Source organism: Parambassis ranga, chromosome 2 (genome assembly GCF_900634625.1).
Source record: "Parambassis ranga chromosome 2, fParRan2.1, whole genome shotgun sequence".
In the NCBI taxonomy this organism is placed as follows: domain Eukaryota; kingdom Metazoa; phylum Chordata; class Actinopteri; family Ambassidae; genus Parambassis; species Parambassis ranga.
The window spans coordinates 26,895,297-26,910,711 of NC_041023.1; the positions used below are offsets into that span (position 1 = coordinate 26,895,297).

Genomic DNA, 15,415 nt, shown 5'->3' on the forward strand with positions numbered 1-15,415 from the left:
AATATATAATAGTTGCATAGAAAGAATGTGTTTCTTTACCTTCAAGAGACTCTATGCCAGTGGCCTGAGCCAGCAGGTCTTCATGTCTGGCCACAACCTGGGAAAAAATCAGGTATGGGGAAGGGTCATTTTACTCCTGCAGTGTCCAATGAGCTAAGTACAGGTTTCTGCTACCTCAAACCCATATATGCCTGAAAAATACTTAGTACAGTGGATCCTAAAAATTTGTGAAACCTTAGAATTTTCAATATTTCTGCATAAATGTGACTCAAACACAAGTCATGAAAGTAGACAAAGAGAATCCAATGAAACAAACCAACCAGAAATATTGTACTTTTATACATTGTCATTTATTTATTCACAAAAGTAATCCACAAAGATAAAGGTGCTAATCTGAGTTTGCTTTGTGTTCACACTAAGGCTGCAACTTACCACTATATACTAAAAGTGCTTGGTCAGAAAATTGTGAAAACAATTTCCTCCTGCAAACGGTTACATCTTAAAATGTCTGACCAACAGTCCAGCATTTTATAATATAATAAAAAAGACTAGAAAAGTATTAAATATTTGAATTAAATATACTGTAACAATCACTTAGTGATTTTAAACCAAATCAACAAAATATATTAATCAATCATTAAAACTGCTACAGATTAGTTTTCTGCTTAACAACCAACTGGATCCTTGAATAAACATTAACAATACTATTACCACATGATTATTTGTTATCCTAAAATCTGAAACAAAAACTGTAAAATAATCTTGTTAGACTTAACCCTAAACCCATTTCATTTAACTGTGCCCCTGTGTTTTGTATTTATGTTTAGTTTTCAAATCATATTTTTTTAGGGACAAACTTCACAGGAAGGTCTCTGAGAATTAAGATATTTTTTCTAATGCCAGTGAGTATTTTATCAGTTATATATATATATATAATCATTGTATTATAACAAAAAATATTACTGTCTACTGAATAAATATATTTGATTCATTGCAGACAACCTCAAATTGAATATTGTTATTATTAGTAGTATTGTTCATGTCTGGCATGAACAACAGATGACCCAAATTTGAAAGGTTGTTTTGAAGGTTAACTGAGTTACCCCTTGAAAATCAGTTCAAACTTAGAAACAGGTAAAAAAAAAAAACACTTGATATTGGGCCTTAATTTGACATACATCGCTTCACAACATCTCGCCCCTACTGGCTCGCCTTTCTTCTAGCCATTGTAACCACGTATTATGCACATACAGACTTAAAATGCTTATTATAATTCCAGATATACGTTTTACTGAGCATCAAATTATTCAGCTCACACCACGATCGGTGCTCTTTAGGTTGCTCGGGGTTTGTACCTGGCTGTGAAGTTCCTTGTCCAGCTGGCTGATGCCCTGCGCCAGCTTGGCCAGCTGTTCAGCAATGACTGCATGGTGGATAGCCTGAGCAGTGTATGTCTTTACATCAAAGTCCTCAGCCAGGAAATCACCGTAGCACTCTGCAAACAACAGTACGTCTTCACGCCACTCACTGGTGTCTTTATAAAACTTTCTTGCTGGGCTCAGGTGTTTCTTACAGGTTAAAGACAGTGTAAATGAACGGTGTAAACTTGTATTCCAATGCCTGGTGTTAATAATTAAAGGAATAAACACATCGTAATGAAAAGATGTATGAAACACAGCTTGTTTGCTAGCAAGGAAAAGTGTTTTTTCAGTAGGCAGAATGCAGCGGGGAACAACGTCGAAACTCAGCTAATGTGTTATTTACATGTTTTAGAACTGTTGGCTTTAATTATACGAAACACGTCTGTATTTCACACAGCTGTTCTTACCATCTTTCAAAAGTGAATTCGTGGAAGCTTCTCTGTCGTCCTCCATGTTGACTTTTCCGCATATGACGTATATATTGAGGGACGGTACGTATGTCTTAAAGGGCCATACACACGGGACGCTTTTTCATTTAACGGTGTGACTACATTCCCTGTTAATGTCAGGGAGTAACGGATTACATGTACAAACGTTACTGATTACTGTGTAAAATGGCAAAGTTTGTTAAACGGAAATGTTCACAAGTGTCCAGTATAGGTTGCCGTTTGTCATACGCTTTTGTTTGTAGGATTTCTGAGGCTGCTGTGTGTAATAAATGTTTATATTTTGCAGCAACGGAGGCTGTTAATGATACGAGTTGATCGTGTGGTTTGAATAAAGGGGAGAAAATGGTTTTTCTCTTACTTTCCTCAATTTTAAATTCATGCTGTAGTTTAATAACTTTAATATTTCATTCTATCAATAGAAATGCTGTTAAAGTGTTGTTAACCAGCCAAAAAAAAATAATAAAGTGTGCTCCCGTGGTTAGCTGTCTCCTGTTGGGGAAATATTTTCTTGTGAAGAATGAAATAGTTTTGCAAAGAAAGGTCAGTCAATATGCAAACATCAGAGTGAAGGAAAGACCCCGAGCATAGGGAGAAGGGAAACTGAGCCACTTTTTACTTATGCTGTCTTCTTGGCAAGGAAAAAAACGTTACATCATAAAAACCAACATTTCTTAAAATTAGTTGTGTGATGGCTCCAACTAAGGGTGTAAATTAAGCCACTTGGGGGGGGGGGGGGGGGGGGGGGGGATTGCCCAGTGCACCTTTTCTTATGTAAAACTTGAGCATAACTTAAACCCACCACAAATTGGGGCAGCAGTGGGATAGCAGGGTTGTCCAATAACCGGAAGGTTGGTGGTTCGATCCCAACTCCTCCCTAAGTCATTGTTGTGTGTCCTTGGCCAAGACACTTCACCTGCGCCTGTGACTCGCCTTGCTTGTCATTGCATGACACTGCTTGGCAGCAGCCTTAAAACAATTTCCCTCTGGGATGGGATTACTAAAGTATCTAAAATAAAATAAATAAATAAATACATAGGGCATTCTTTCAAGCCGTACTGTATTTCCTCACACAAGATCAGTCTGTTATACCTGCTGAGTTATACAATCTCAACTCTTGCACACCCCACCCTGGTCTGCTAATATTTTTATGTGGTCTGCACGCTCTTGTTCCATGTGCACTGTAAAGGCTCTCTTTGCCTGTGCTGCTCCACTGTACCATACTGTTTTCACTTCCTTTGAGCTTTGTTTTGCATGAATCTGCACTGGGTCGACCTGTCGATCTTTCTCTCTCTTGCTACTGCTGTTATGGCTCTTCCAGACTCTTCCAGACCTCAGCAGCAGCTTGCTCCATCTCTTCAAGAGGTGTTGAGGCCCAGTTTGTCTTCCTTTTGTATGTTATTGGCATCATGGCTATAATGTTTGCAATAAAAACCTTACAAATACCATTTTCAGAATTTTTGGACTTAAAATAACTAGTGGCTCAAGGTGGGGTAAGTTGAACCACTGGCTCAATTCACCCCAAGGCAATTACCCCACAGCCACTATTTTGGAAAAGACATTTCGCACACACACACGCACGCACAAGTATATATGGAATTATTTTTTACAATATCATTTTTATGTTTTATTCATATGCCCCATCATCATTTACTTGCTCACTTATTCACTTAAAACACTTTGTTTCACTTAAAACAATTATTGATCTGATTAATTGACAGGAGTGATGATCAGTGGGGCACAATTGTGTCGATTACAGGTACAAAATACAGGGTAGAGTTTCTCAGTGAAGTTACAGCCAGTAAAGGAGTAGATGTGAGCTGCAGCATCCACGTCATAAAAGGAGACCACACCCTCCTCATAATCCACAAACACCCCCACTTTCTGAAGCTTTGAAAGCCCAGAAAGAGATACAACAGGGTCATCAAGAGCTTCATAATAATTACCCCTTCTCAACCATATAACCCACCATCCTGTTGTTGGCCTAGTTATATTTCGCTTCGTTTTAATGGACTCTCTGGCCACTCCTAAGACCCACTTTGTCTTCTCTTTAACCTGGACTTCAAAGTAGAATCCGCCTGAAGAGAAACTCTGTTTTCCTAAGAGACAGGGACTAGAGGAAAATAGCTTCGGACTGTGTGGTACTCTCTGCTTAACATCACCACAGCTGACACGTTTCCCATCATCAGACAGGATGAGCGCTGCATGAGCCGTTTCAGGATCCAGAGTCACATCCACTGCAAACTGCTGGACCCTCTTCAGTTCATCCTGAAGCAGCTTCTTCATCTGGTCTCTGAGTGAGTCCTCCAGCTGAGCCACAGCTCTCCTCACTGTCCCCTCATATGAGGAGTGAACTGTGACCTCAGTCCAGTCTTTGGTGGGTGGAGCAGGGTTCAGGGATGAGAAGCTTTGGAGGAGGTGGAGGTGGTCTTCAGTGTGTGACAGCTGCTCCACCTCAGAGCTCCTCTTCATCAGCTCAGAGATTTCCTCCTCCAGCTCTTTGATGAAGCCTTCAGCCTGTTTCTCTCTTGTTTTCTGCTTCTCTTCGATCATGTCAGTGAGCTGAGCCAGACCCCTCTCTACAGACTGGATCAGAGCAGTGAAGACCTGCACACTGGCTGCTGTCTCTCTGTCTGCATCCTCCTTGCTGAGCTTCACTGACTCTTTGATCTGCTCCATCTTCACTCGTCTCTCCTGGATCATCTGCTGAATGTCAGACTCTGTCTTCTTAAGTTCAGCTTTCTTTCCTTCATATTCTTCTTTTAAAGGAATGATAACATGTCCTCTGTGATCCAGCTCAGTGCAGAACTGACACACACACACCTGGTGGGTCTTACAGAACAGCTCCAGAGGTCTGTCATGCTTCTTACACACCCTGTCCTCCAGGTTCTGCACAGCATTGATCAGCTGGTGTCTTTTCAGGCCTGTGATTTTCTGATGAAGCTCCAGGTGAGTCTCACAGTAGGAGGTCAGACACACCAGGCAGGACTTCACAGCCTTCACTTTGGTTTCAGTGCAGACGTCACAGAACACTTCTCCTGCTTCGGTCTGTTGTTGCTCTGGGCTGCTGTTGGCTTCCTTCACTGCTGACTGTCTGAACTGAGCAGCCATCTCAGATAAGACAGTGTTGACCCGCAGCTTCGATCTCCTGTTGAACATATCTTTACACATGGGACACCGACTGTGGACATTACCATCCCAGTGTTGTGTGATGCAACTCTTGCAGTAGTTGTGTCCACATGGTATGGTGACTGGCTCAGTGAACACATCCAGACAGATGGAGCACAGAAACTGGTCTTCAGATACCAGGCAGCTTGCAGCCGACATGTCTGGAAATGAGAAGGAATAACATTAGTACAGGAGCACAATGCGAAACTACTTCCATCCATCCACTTTTTGAACTTGGTTTGTTCTGGAATGCAGGGTAATGGGAGGGCTGGAGTCTATTCTAGCTGTCAGTAAGTTAGGTACAGTACACCCTGGATCAGTCTATCACAGAGAGAGGCAAAGAACCAGTCACACTCTCATTCACACCTATGGCCAATTTAGAAACCCATTTAACCTATGTGGTCTATGTAGTTATGGTAAGATTCTGCTAACTTGCATCTGTGTGGATAAAATCCATCAGGTCTTTTGAACAAAGTAATGGCAGATCAGTGCTGCAGAGCTAGCTGGCCAACGGCTCATAGCAGGAGGCAATTCTATAGCTTTGTTCTCTTTCGTGTTGAGATTATCTCTCCACCCTACATATTCCATATGTACGGAGCTGGAAAAATTGAGTGGAGAGGCTATCTCTCCCGCTTTGTACATATTCCATATATATATATATATACACTCAACAAAAATATAAACGCAACACTTTTGTTTTTGCTCCCATGTTTCATGAGATGGACTTGAAGATCTAAACTTCATTCCAGATACACAATATTACCATTCCTCTCAAACATTGTTCACAAATCTGTCTAAATGTGTGATAGTGAGCACTTCTGCTTTGCTGAGATAATCCATCCCACCTCACAGGTGTGCCACATCAAGATGCTGATCTGACATCATGATTAGTGCACAGGTGTACCTTAAACTGCCCACAATAAAAGGCCACCCTGAAATGTGCATTTTGTTTCTGCTTTATTGGCGGTCTGGGGACTCAGAACCAGTCAGTATCTGGTGTGACCACCATTTGCCTCATGCAGTGCAACACATCTTCTTCGCATAGAGTTTATCAGATTGTCTATTGTGGCCTGTGGAATGTTGGTCCACTCCTCTTCAATGGCTGTGCGAAGTTGCTGGATATTAGTGGGAACTGGTGCACGCTGTCGTATACGCCGGTCAAGCACATCCCAAACATGTTCAATGGGTGACATGTCCGGTGAGTATGCTGGCCATGCAAGAACTGGGACATTTTCAGCTTCCAAGAATTGTGTACAGATCCTTGCAACATGGGGCCGTGCATTATCTTGCTGAAACATGAGGTGATGTTCATGGATGTATGGCACAACAATGGGCCTCAGGATCTCATCACGGTATCTCTGTGCATTCAAAATGCCATCAATAAAATGCACCTGTGTTCTTCGTCCATAACAGATGCCTGCCCATACCATGACCCCACCACTACCATGGGCCACTCGATCCACAACATTGACATCAGCAAAGCGCTCACCCACACGACGCCACACACGCTGTCTGCCATCTGCCCTGAACAATGTAAACCGAGATTCATCCGTGAAGAGAACACCTCTCCAACGTGCTAGACGCCATCGAATGTGAGCATTTGCCCACTCAAGTCTGTTACGGCGACGATCTGGAGTCAGGTTAAGACCCCGATGAGGACGACGAGCATGCAGTTGAGCTTCCCTGAGACGGTTTCTGACAGTTTGTGCAGAAATTGTTTGGTTATGCAAACCAATTGTTTCAGCAGCTGTCTGAGTGGCTGGTCTCAGACGATCTCAGAGGTGAACCTGCTGGATGTGGAGGTCCTGGGCTGGTGTGGTTACTCGTGGTCTGCGGTTGTGAGGCCGGTTGGATGTACTGCCATATTCTCTGAAACGCCTTTGGAGACGGCTTATGGTGGAGAAATGAACATTCAATGCACGAGCAACAGATCTGGTTGACATTCCTGCTGTCAGCATGCCAATTGCACGCTCCCTCAATGCTTGTGGCATCTGTGGCATTTTGCTGTGAGACAAAACTGCACATTTCAGGGTGGCCTTTTATTGTGGGCAGTTTAAGGTACACCTGTGCACTAATCATGATGTCAGATCAGCATCTTGATGTGGCACACCTGTGAGGTGGGATGGATTATCTCAGCAAAGCAGAAGTGCTCACTATCACACATTTAGACAGATTTGTGAACAATGTTTGAGAGGAATGGTAATATTGTGTATCTGGAATGAAGTTTAGATCTTCAAGTCCATCTCATGAAACATGGGAGCAAAAACAAAAGTGTTGCGTTTATATTTTTGTTGAGTGTGTATATATATATATATATATATATATATATATATATATATATATATATATATATATATATGTGTGTGTGTTTGTGTGTGTGTGTGTTTGTCACAGATCACATTGGCTGGTGAAGTAATGTGGCACTGTATTAGCACTATATTGCAATTTCCCCATTGTGGGACTAATAAAGGTATTCTTAATTTTACTACTGAGAGCTACATGGATTTATTTACTGTACACATCCTAACATCAGCTTAAAGAATCCTTTTCAGGAGGTTAACCAACAACCAGTTAATCCCAATTCAATTTTAACAGTGACATTTGAGAAATATCACAGCCTAAAGGAGCAATTCAGAAAAAAAATAACATTAACTATTTGGATAGTTACCAAACAGAAGAAGTGGTGCTATAACTATGGCTATTGGTCCTATAGGCTTGGTCAAACAGAAAGGTTTTAGGTCTGGTCCTAAAGGTGGAAGTGGTGTCTGCCTTCCAGACCCAAATTAGAAGACGGCTCCACATTGGGGGTGCCTGTTAGATAAAAGCTTGTCCATTCTACAAGACTACCTGCACTCTGAGATTGGAGTGTTCTATTAGGAATATGTGGGACTATTATTTCCTATAATACATATAATGTGTGAGAAAAAACTGATACTCAAAACCACAACTCGAGGCACAAGTAGATGGTTTTCAGTCTTTACCAACAACTCTTTAGTCACAGGACAGGAAGGTAGCAAACAGCCAGAAGCATCCAAAAACATAGGAAATACATGAAACTCAAAGAAAAGGTCAGGAAAAAAATTACTAAACACACTAAGAAATGAATGGCTGGTACTACTAGACACTAAATGTACAGAGAGTAACTGGCACAGAGGGCAGGAGACACACAGACTAAATACAGGTGAAGGGCTGTGGTAGCTAATCACACAGGCAGCTAACACTCAAAGACAGGAAGTGAAATTGTCGGAAATGAGAAATAGGTGAGTGACTTTCAAAATAAAATAGGAAATGGCTTACACAGAGAGAAAAATCCAACAACCCTGATCAGATGCTACAGAGCAGGATGTGACATGATGGAGCTTGGTCATTAAGAGCCTTGTATGTGAGAAGGAGAATCTTAAAGTCTACTCTGGATTTTACTGGAAGCCAAACAAGAAAAATATGATCTCTCTTGCAGGGTCCTGTAAGTACTCTGGCTGCTGCATTCTGGATCAGCTGCAGGCTGTTTAGCGAGTCATTTGGACAGCCTGAAAATAATGAATCGCAGCAGTCCAGCCTAGAAAAAACAAATGGTTTCATTTTTCAGCATCACACTGAGACCGGATGCTGCTGATATTAGTAACATTACTGAGGTAAAAGAAAGAGACATGTTAAATGTTCAGGATAAACTACATATCCTGGTCAAAGATAAGTCTGAGGTTCCTTACAGTCGTACCGGAGGACAAAGATAGAAGATCCTGCGGAACAAGTACCAGAGATGGGTCCACAGTCTGTTGCCATGAGGAGGTAATCAAATCTTTAACTAGTGCTGTGATGGGCCCCGAAACCAGACTGAAACACTTCAAACAGACTCTTCCTGTACTGGTGTTCGCATGACTGACTCACAAACACCTTTTTAAGTATTTTAGAAAAAAATGGGAGGTTGGAGATCGGGCTACAATTTGGGTCAAGAGACCTTTTTTTAAGTCTTTTCTTTTTTTCCCTCTATAAATGAGGAAAAGTATTTACACACACACACACACACTTCACATCAGCATTCAAAGCAATGCTTCAGCTGCAGCAATCAAACTTGCATTTTCTTCAGGAAATGCCTTTTTCTAGTATCTACTGTAACTTTAAGTAGACAAGCTTCCTCCCAGCGTTTTTAAGTTGAGTCTAACATCAATTTCACGTCACCAAGAGCTCTACCGTCTCTACAGTCCCTCTCTGGTCTCTATCGGAGTGGAGTTCGCCCCAATACGCGCAGACACAGACACACACACGGCATGTGCGTAAATGCGCACGACTCTCTCGCTCTTTAAATAAACGCAATGAAGTTGCACTTATCACTCACTACTGTTAGTAATCACCACGAAACATGTTGCTAAGATGTTAAGCTCCTCTGCAGCTGTGCTTCTCGTTGTCCCTCTCTGATCCTTCTGTTCTCAGTGTTTAGTCCAGTGATCACGCTTGATATTTTTTCCTTTAGGACGCCTGTAGCTTTGCACTTCAGGGAGGTTCGTTTCCACGGAGCTCCCCAAAATATACTGCTGTGTCTATCTTTGAAACTGTTCACCAAACACCTTTATTGCTCAGAGTCGTACAACAATTAACGTTCCAGCGCCTACCTTTGATCTTTGCCGTTATTTTCAACGATCAAAGGTATATAACAACACTTCAGGATACAGAATAAACAATGACGTCATCAAAGGTATACCTTTGATCTGCCGTTTTTTTGCTGCACAAAATAAATCATTTTGTTCATATTACTGTGGTGTTATTCAGCGGAATGTTGTGGGTAGTTTAAATTTCTATGAAAATTTTAAATCTTGCTGCTACACCTCTGCTTTGTAATAACATGCTCGTTTCCCACCATCAGACAGGGTAAGGTGAGGATTCTGACCTCATCCTGTCTGACAACACTCACATCCAGTGCAAACTGTTGGACCCTCTTCAGCTCCACATCTTCCAAACTGTATCAACAAACAAATGTGCATAATCAGATCCACCACACAAGCTTCTCGTGCATTTAATAACAGGGTTTAAAATGGCACCAATACTGTTATATTGATGTTTATCTTTCAGCAGAAAGGTGACATGAAGAAAACTGGTGAAGTAAAGATTCAATCTGATCATTTTAGTAATTATACGCTGTGATTTATTTTACTCTATGTTTCATAGTGTGACAGTTCCTGCATGGTTTTGATTAAAGTTCTGACTATAGGCCCGGACTCAAATGCAGACAGCACAGTGGAAGAAAGGTTTAACAGTTTATTCAAACAGGTTCTCAGAAATGTGCAAAAAGGATAGTCAAAGTTGGTGAGATCTCCTGGGCGGGAATCCGAAGAACAACAAGAAAGTGGCGGCAGCGAGGAAGACCAGGAAGTAACTGTAGATGAGAGGGAAAGCAATGGAATTAGAAGAGAGTTCAAAACATTTGCAAGAAAAAAATTCACAAGGTATTTAACAGAATTAGTAATTACCACAGTGGACAGAACGAAGTGGCGAGGGAGCACTGGCAGGCTGAACCTCTAGCCTGTGAAGAGTGAAGCAGGGAGGAGCCGTCCAGAAGATCACCCCCTAGAAACCACACCCACACAGAGCCACTCAAACACACACTCACACCAATGAGGAAGAGAGAGAGAGAGATAGAAGAGGAAGAAAGGGAGAAAAAAGCCAAACAAAAACAAGGTGGAAACCAAACCCTGACAGTTCCTAGTTAGTCTCATTCTTAGCAGCTGTTGTTGAAACATGTGGAGTGCAAGGTGACCTGTGTGGTAAGGCAATAAGTACCTGATACAAATCAATCAATGAAGTAAATGAGAACATTTGTGCTGTGGTTGCAGATGTTGTGTTAATGATAAATACTGGTTTGGTATTCTGTCAGTGGGACTTCCCTGGCTGCATTCTGCCTTCTTCCAAAGAGACAACTTTGGTTTGATCATCTTAGAAACTGTCTTTCCTCAGAAAGACACCGCCATCGAACTGACAATAAGATTTACATCAGCGATCACTGAAGTATGAGATCTGAAACCCTAATCTGCTAAGAAAACACTTAGTGATCCACACACAGGACATTTAGACAGGTAGCTATCATTGATTTGTATACATCACTTTTAGAGAGCTCTCAGCTGGTCGTGACATCTCTAGTGAATATAGTCAAAGACCTCAGCAATGTCCATTGGACACAAGACACTTAATATTTTGTTCAATTTAATTAACTGGCTATGATAACACATTTTCGCGTGTTTTCATACATTTTGTAATCATTTTTTTCACTCAAGTCATAACTCATTATCTGTCTTCCAAGAAAATGCATTACCTTAATCAACACTTATTGACAGGAGTGATGATAAGAGGGACACGGTGATTACCATCGCCATCATTAAAGGTACCAAATACAGGGTAGAGTTTCTCAGTGAAGTTACAGCCAGTAAAGGAGTAGATGTGAGCTGCAGCATCCACGTCATAAAAGGAGACCACACCCTCCTCATAATCCACAAACACCCCCACCTTCTGAAGCTTTGAAAGCCCAGAAAGAGATACAACAGGGTCATCAAGAGCTTCATACTTCAACACTCTAAATCTCAGCCACATACTCCACCATCCTGTTGTTGGCCTAGTTATAATATTTCCCTTCCTGTTGATGGACTCTCTGGCCACTCCTAAAACCCAGTTTGTCATGTCTTTAACTTTAACTTCAAAGTAGAATCTCCCTGAAGAGAAACTCTGTTTTCCTAAGACACGAGCTTTTGTTGAAAATCTATTTGGATTGTCTGGGAGGTTCTGCTTAACATCACTACAGCTGACTTGTTTCCCATCATCTGACAGGATGAGCGCTGCATGAGCTGTTTCAGGATCCAGAGTCACATCCACTGCAAACTGCTGGACCCTCTTCAGTTCATCCTGAAGCAGCTTCTTCATCTGGTCTCTGAGTGAGTCCTCCAGCTGAGCCACAGCTCTCCTCACTGTCCCCTCATATGAGGAGTGAACTGTGACCTCAGTCCAGTCTTTGGTGGGTGGAGCAGGGTTCAGGGATGAGAGGCTTTGGAGGAGGTGGAGGTGGTCTTCAGCGTGTGAGAGCTGCTCCACCTCAGAGCGCCTCTTCATCAGCTCAGAGATTTCCTCCTCCAGCTCTTTGATGAAGCCTTCAGCCTGTTTCTCTCTTGTTTTCTGCTTCTCTTCGATCGTGTCAGTGAGCTGAGCCAGACCCCTCTCTACAGACTGGATCAGAGCAGTGAAGACCTGCACACTGGCTGCTGTCTCTCTGTCTGCATCCTCCTTGCTGAGCTTCACTGACTCTTTGATCTGCTCCATCTTCGCTCGTCTCTCCTGGATCATCTGCTGAATGTCAGACTCTGTCTTTTTAAGTTCAGCTTTCTTTCCTTCATATTCTTCTTTTAAAGGAATGATAACATGTCCTCTGTGATCCAGCTCAGTGCAGAACTGACACACACACACCTGGTGGGTCTTACAGAACAGCTCCAGAGGTCTGTCATGCTTCTTACACACCCTGTCCTCCAGGTTCTGCACAGCATTGATCAGCTGGTGTCTTTTCAAGCCTGTGATTTTCTGATGAAGCTCCAGGTGAGTCTCACAGTAGGAGGTCAGACACACCAGGCAGGACTTCACAGCCTTCACTTTGGTTTCAGTGCAGACGTCACAGAACACTTCTCCTGCTTCGGTCTGTTGTTGCTCTGGGCTGCTGTTGGCTTCCTTCACTGCTGACTGTCTGAACTGAGCAGCCATCTCAGATAAGACAGTGTTGACCCGCAGCTTCGGTCTCCTGTTGAACATATCTTTACACATGGGACACCGACTGTGGACATTACCATCCCAGTGTTGTGTGATGCAGCTCTTGCAGTAGTTGTGTCCACATGGTATGGTGACTGGATCAGTGAACACATCCAGACAGATGGAGCACAGAAACTGGTCTTCGGATACCAGGCAGCTTGCAGCCGACATGTCTGGAAATGAGAAGAAATAACATTAGTACAGGAACACTTACAGATCAGTGTGAGAGTATGTACCAGAAAGTGAAAAAAGGTAGTGCTGTTAAATGCTACCAAAGTGAACAAAGTAATGCCAGAGCAGTGCTGCAGAGCAAACAGCTACAGCTAGCCATTAGCAAACAATTATTTGTTAGTATTTTGTCCTGACCAACAGAAAGCGAACAACCACCAGGGGGAACTTAACTTTTCCTGAATTCCTGACAGGAGTCAGAACAATTAGCTTTGTGCAGTCACATCATTTACTGTGGAAAATAATAAATGTGAAGTAAAACCAGCTTCCCAGCAGTCTGTATGAGTAACTCTGTCTATGCTCCCACTATGTGGCCATCAATGGTAACTGCGTGATTTCGCTTCTGGTTTGTCTTTTAACCATCCAATGATCTGATGATATCAACCATCCAATGATCTTTTTTTTTTTTTTACCGTGAAACAAACATGAGGTTATGAACACATACAAAGTATTCATGTTAGCCTTTGACATAGTCATACACACTGAAAGCTGTTCAACACTGAACATAAACACAGCAGCTGTTTCCACCTAAACACTACAGAGAACATATACTGTACTCACCTGTGTGTGGATCAGACTGCTCTGTGTGTGGTGAAGGTCTGACGGAGGAGTTTGATCTCTAAATGAAACACAGCGTTCACTTCAACAGCAGTGAGTTTTTTTCACTTTCATTTCCTGAGTGTGACAGTGATCCCTCCTCCTGTTCTGCCAGAATTGCTCCACCTCTCACTGCACCCACATGACCGATTTGTGCAGAAAAAAAACCAAGACACATGGAAGCAGAGCTGAGAGACAAAAAGCTGTTATGAAGATGTTTAGGTGAAGAAACAGCAGAAGTAAAGAGAACTGTAGAGAGCTGGATGGATCTAAAATGACACAATAAACACTGTCAGATGTTACTAAGAGGATGGTGTAGGAGCCATGACGTTAACATGTATGCTTTTGTTTGTCGCTAGATGGCAGGTTAGGGTTGGTGGGTAAGGCTTAAATGAACACAGGTGATTCAGGTGAGCAGATCAGACAGGTATGGGAGCTTGGAGGTCTACGGTTTTTACCGCTGACACGTTTTTTTCTGTTTTGTAATCATGATCAAATATGTTTGTTAACAATAAACGGGAACCTCACCCAAAGATTATGATGCATCAAACGATTCATTTTGGAAATAACAGCGCGTAGGAAAACAACATCCCCTGCACCCAACCGAGTGGCTGAAGGCTGGTAAAATTGCCACTACAGATGGTACTGCTTGGTGATCATCAGAACAAACCAGACAAACATTACAATTTAAATGAGTAATGTTGCATAAACATGAAGCACTAAATATTTGTAGCAACCACAAAAATGAATACACAGATCTGCCAACATAACATCTACATAAAATCACTATAACTACTCGTTTCCCACCATCAGACAGGGTAAGGTGAGGATTCTGACCTCATCCTGTCTGACAACACTCACATCCAGTGCAAACTGTTGGACCCTCTTCAGCTCCACATCTTCCAAACTGTGTCAACAAACAAACGTGCATAATCAGATCCACCACACAAGCTTCTCGTGCATTTAATAACAGGGTTTAAAATGGCACCAATACTGTTATATTGATGTTTATCTTTCAGCAGAAAGGTGAAGACATAAAGAAAACTGGTGGAATAAAGTTTCAATTTTATCATTTTAGTAATTATACGCTGTGATTTATTTTACTCTATGTTGCATAGTGTGACAGTTCCTGCATGGTTTTGATTAAAGTTTTGACTATAGGCCTGGACTCAAATGCAGACAGCACAGTGGAAGAAAGGTTTAACAGTTTATTCAAACAGGTTCTCAGAAATGTGCAAAAAGGATAGTCAAAGTTGGTGAGATCTCCTGGGCGGGAATCCGAAGAACAACAAGAAAGTGGCAGCAGCGAGGAAGACCAGGAAGTAACTGGCTGAACCTCTAGCCTGTGAAGAGTGAAGCAGGGAGGAGCTGTCCAGAAGATCACCCCCTAGAAACCACACCCACACAGAGCCACTCAAACACACACTCACACCAATGAGGAAGAGAGAGAGAGAGACAGAAGAGGAAGAAAGGGAGAAAAAAGCCAAACAAAAACAAGGTGGAAACCAAACCCTGACAGATCCTAGTTAGTCTCATTCTTAGCAGCTGTTGTTGAAACATGTGGAGTGCAAGGTGACCTGTGTGGTAAGGCAATAAGTACCTGATACAAATCAATCAATGAAGTAAATGAGAACATTTGTGCTGTGGTTGCAGATGTTGTGTTAATGATAAATACTGGTTTGGTATTCTGTCAGTGGGACTTCCCTGGCTGCATTCTGCCTTCTTCCAAAGAGACAACTTTGGTTTGATCATCTTAGAAACTGTCTTTCCTCAGAAAGACAC

General features: G+C 42.2%; 3 protein-coding genes across 3 annotated transcripts in view; all 3 read right to left on the reverse strand.

Moving 5' to 3' along the window:
• Positions 1–1,889, reverse strand: part of cog5 (component of oligomeric golgi complex 5) — a 40,787-nt gene extending 38,898 nt beyond the window's left edge. The window contains exons 1-3 of the mRNA XM_028400184.1: positions 1,829–1,889; positions 1,356–1,495; positions 40–97 (exon numbers count right to left, since the gene is read on the reverse strand). Of these exons, the coding sequence (XP_028255985.1) occupies positions 40–97; positions 1,356–1,495; positions 1,829–1,874 (244 nt within the window). The 5' untranslated portion in view covers positions 1,875–1,889. The remainder of the gene's footprint in view (positions 1–39; positions 98–1,355; positions 1,496–1,828) is intronic.
• Positions 1,890–3,562: 1,673 nt separating this feature from the next.
• On the reverse strand, positions 3,563–5,194 carry LOC114453824 (zinc finger protein RFP-like). The gene has a single exon (XM_028433732.1). The coding sequence runs from the start codon at positions 5,192–5,194 to the stop codon at positions 3,578–3,580; it is 1,617 nt and encodes a 538-aa protein (XP_028289533.1). The 3' UTR covers positions 3,563–3,577.
• A 5,076-nt stretch (positions 5,195–10,270) lies between these two features.
• LOC114453813 (zinc finger protein RFP-like) lies at positions 10,271–13,752 on the reverse strand. Its single transcript, XM_028433721.1, has 3 exons — positions 13,598–13,752; positions 10,498–12,981; positions 10,271–10,403 (listed from the first exon to the last, which is right to left on the reverse strand). Exon 2 carries the CDS (start codon positions 12,977–12,979, stop codon positions 11,342–11,344), a length of 1,638 nt encoding a protein of 545 aa, XP_028289522.1. The 5' UTR covers positions 12,980–12,981; positions 13,598–13,752; the 3' UTR covers positions 10,271–10,403; positions 10,498–11,341.
• Between the last annotated feature and the right edge of the window lie 1,663 nt (positions 13,753–15,415).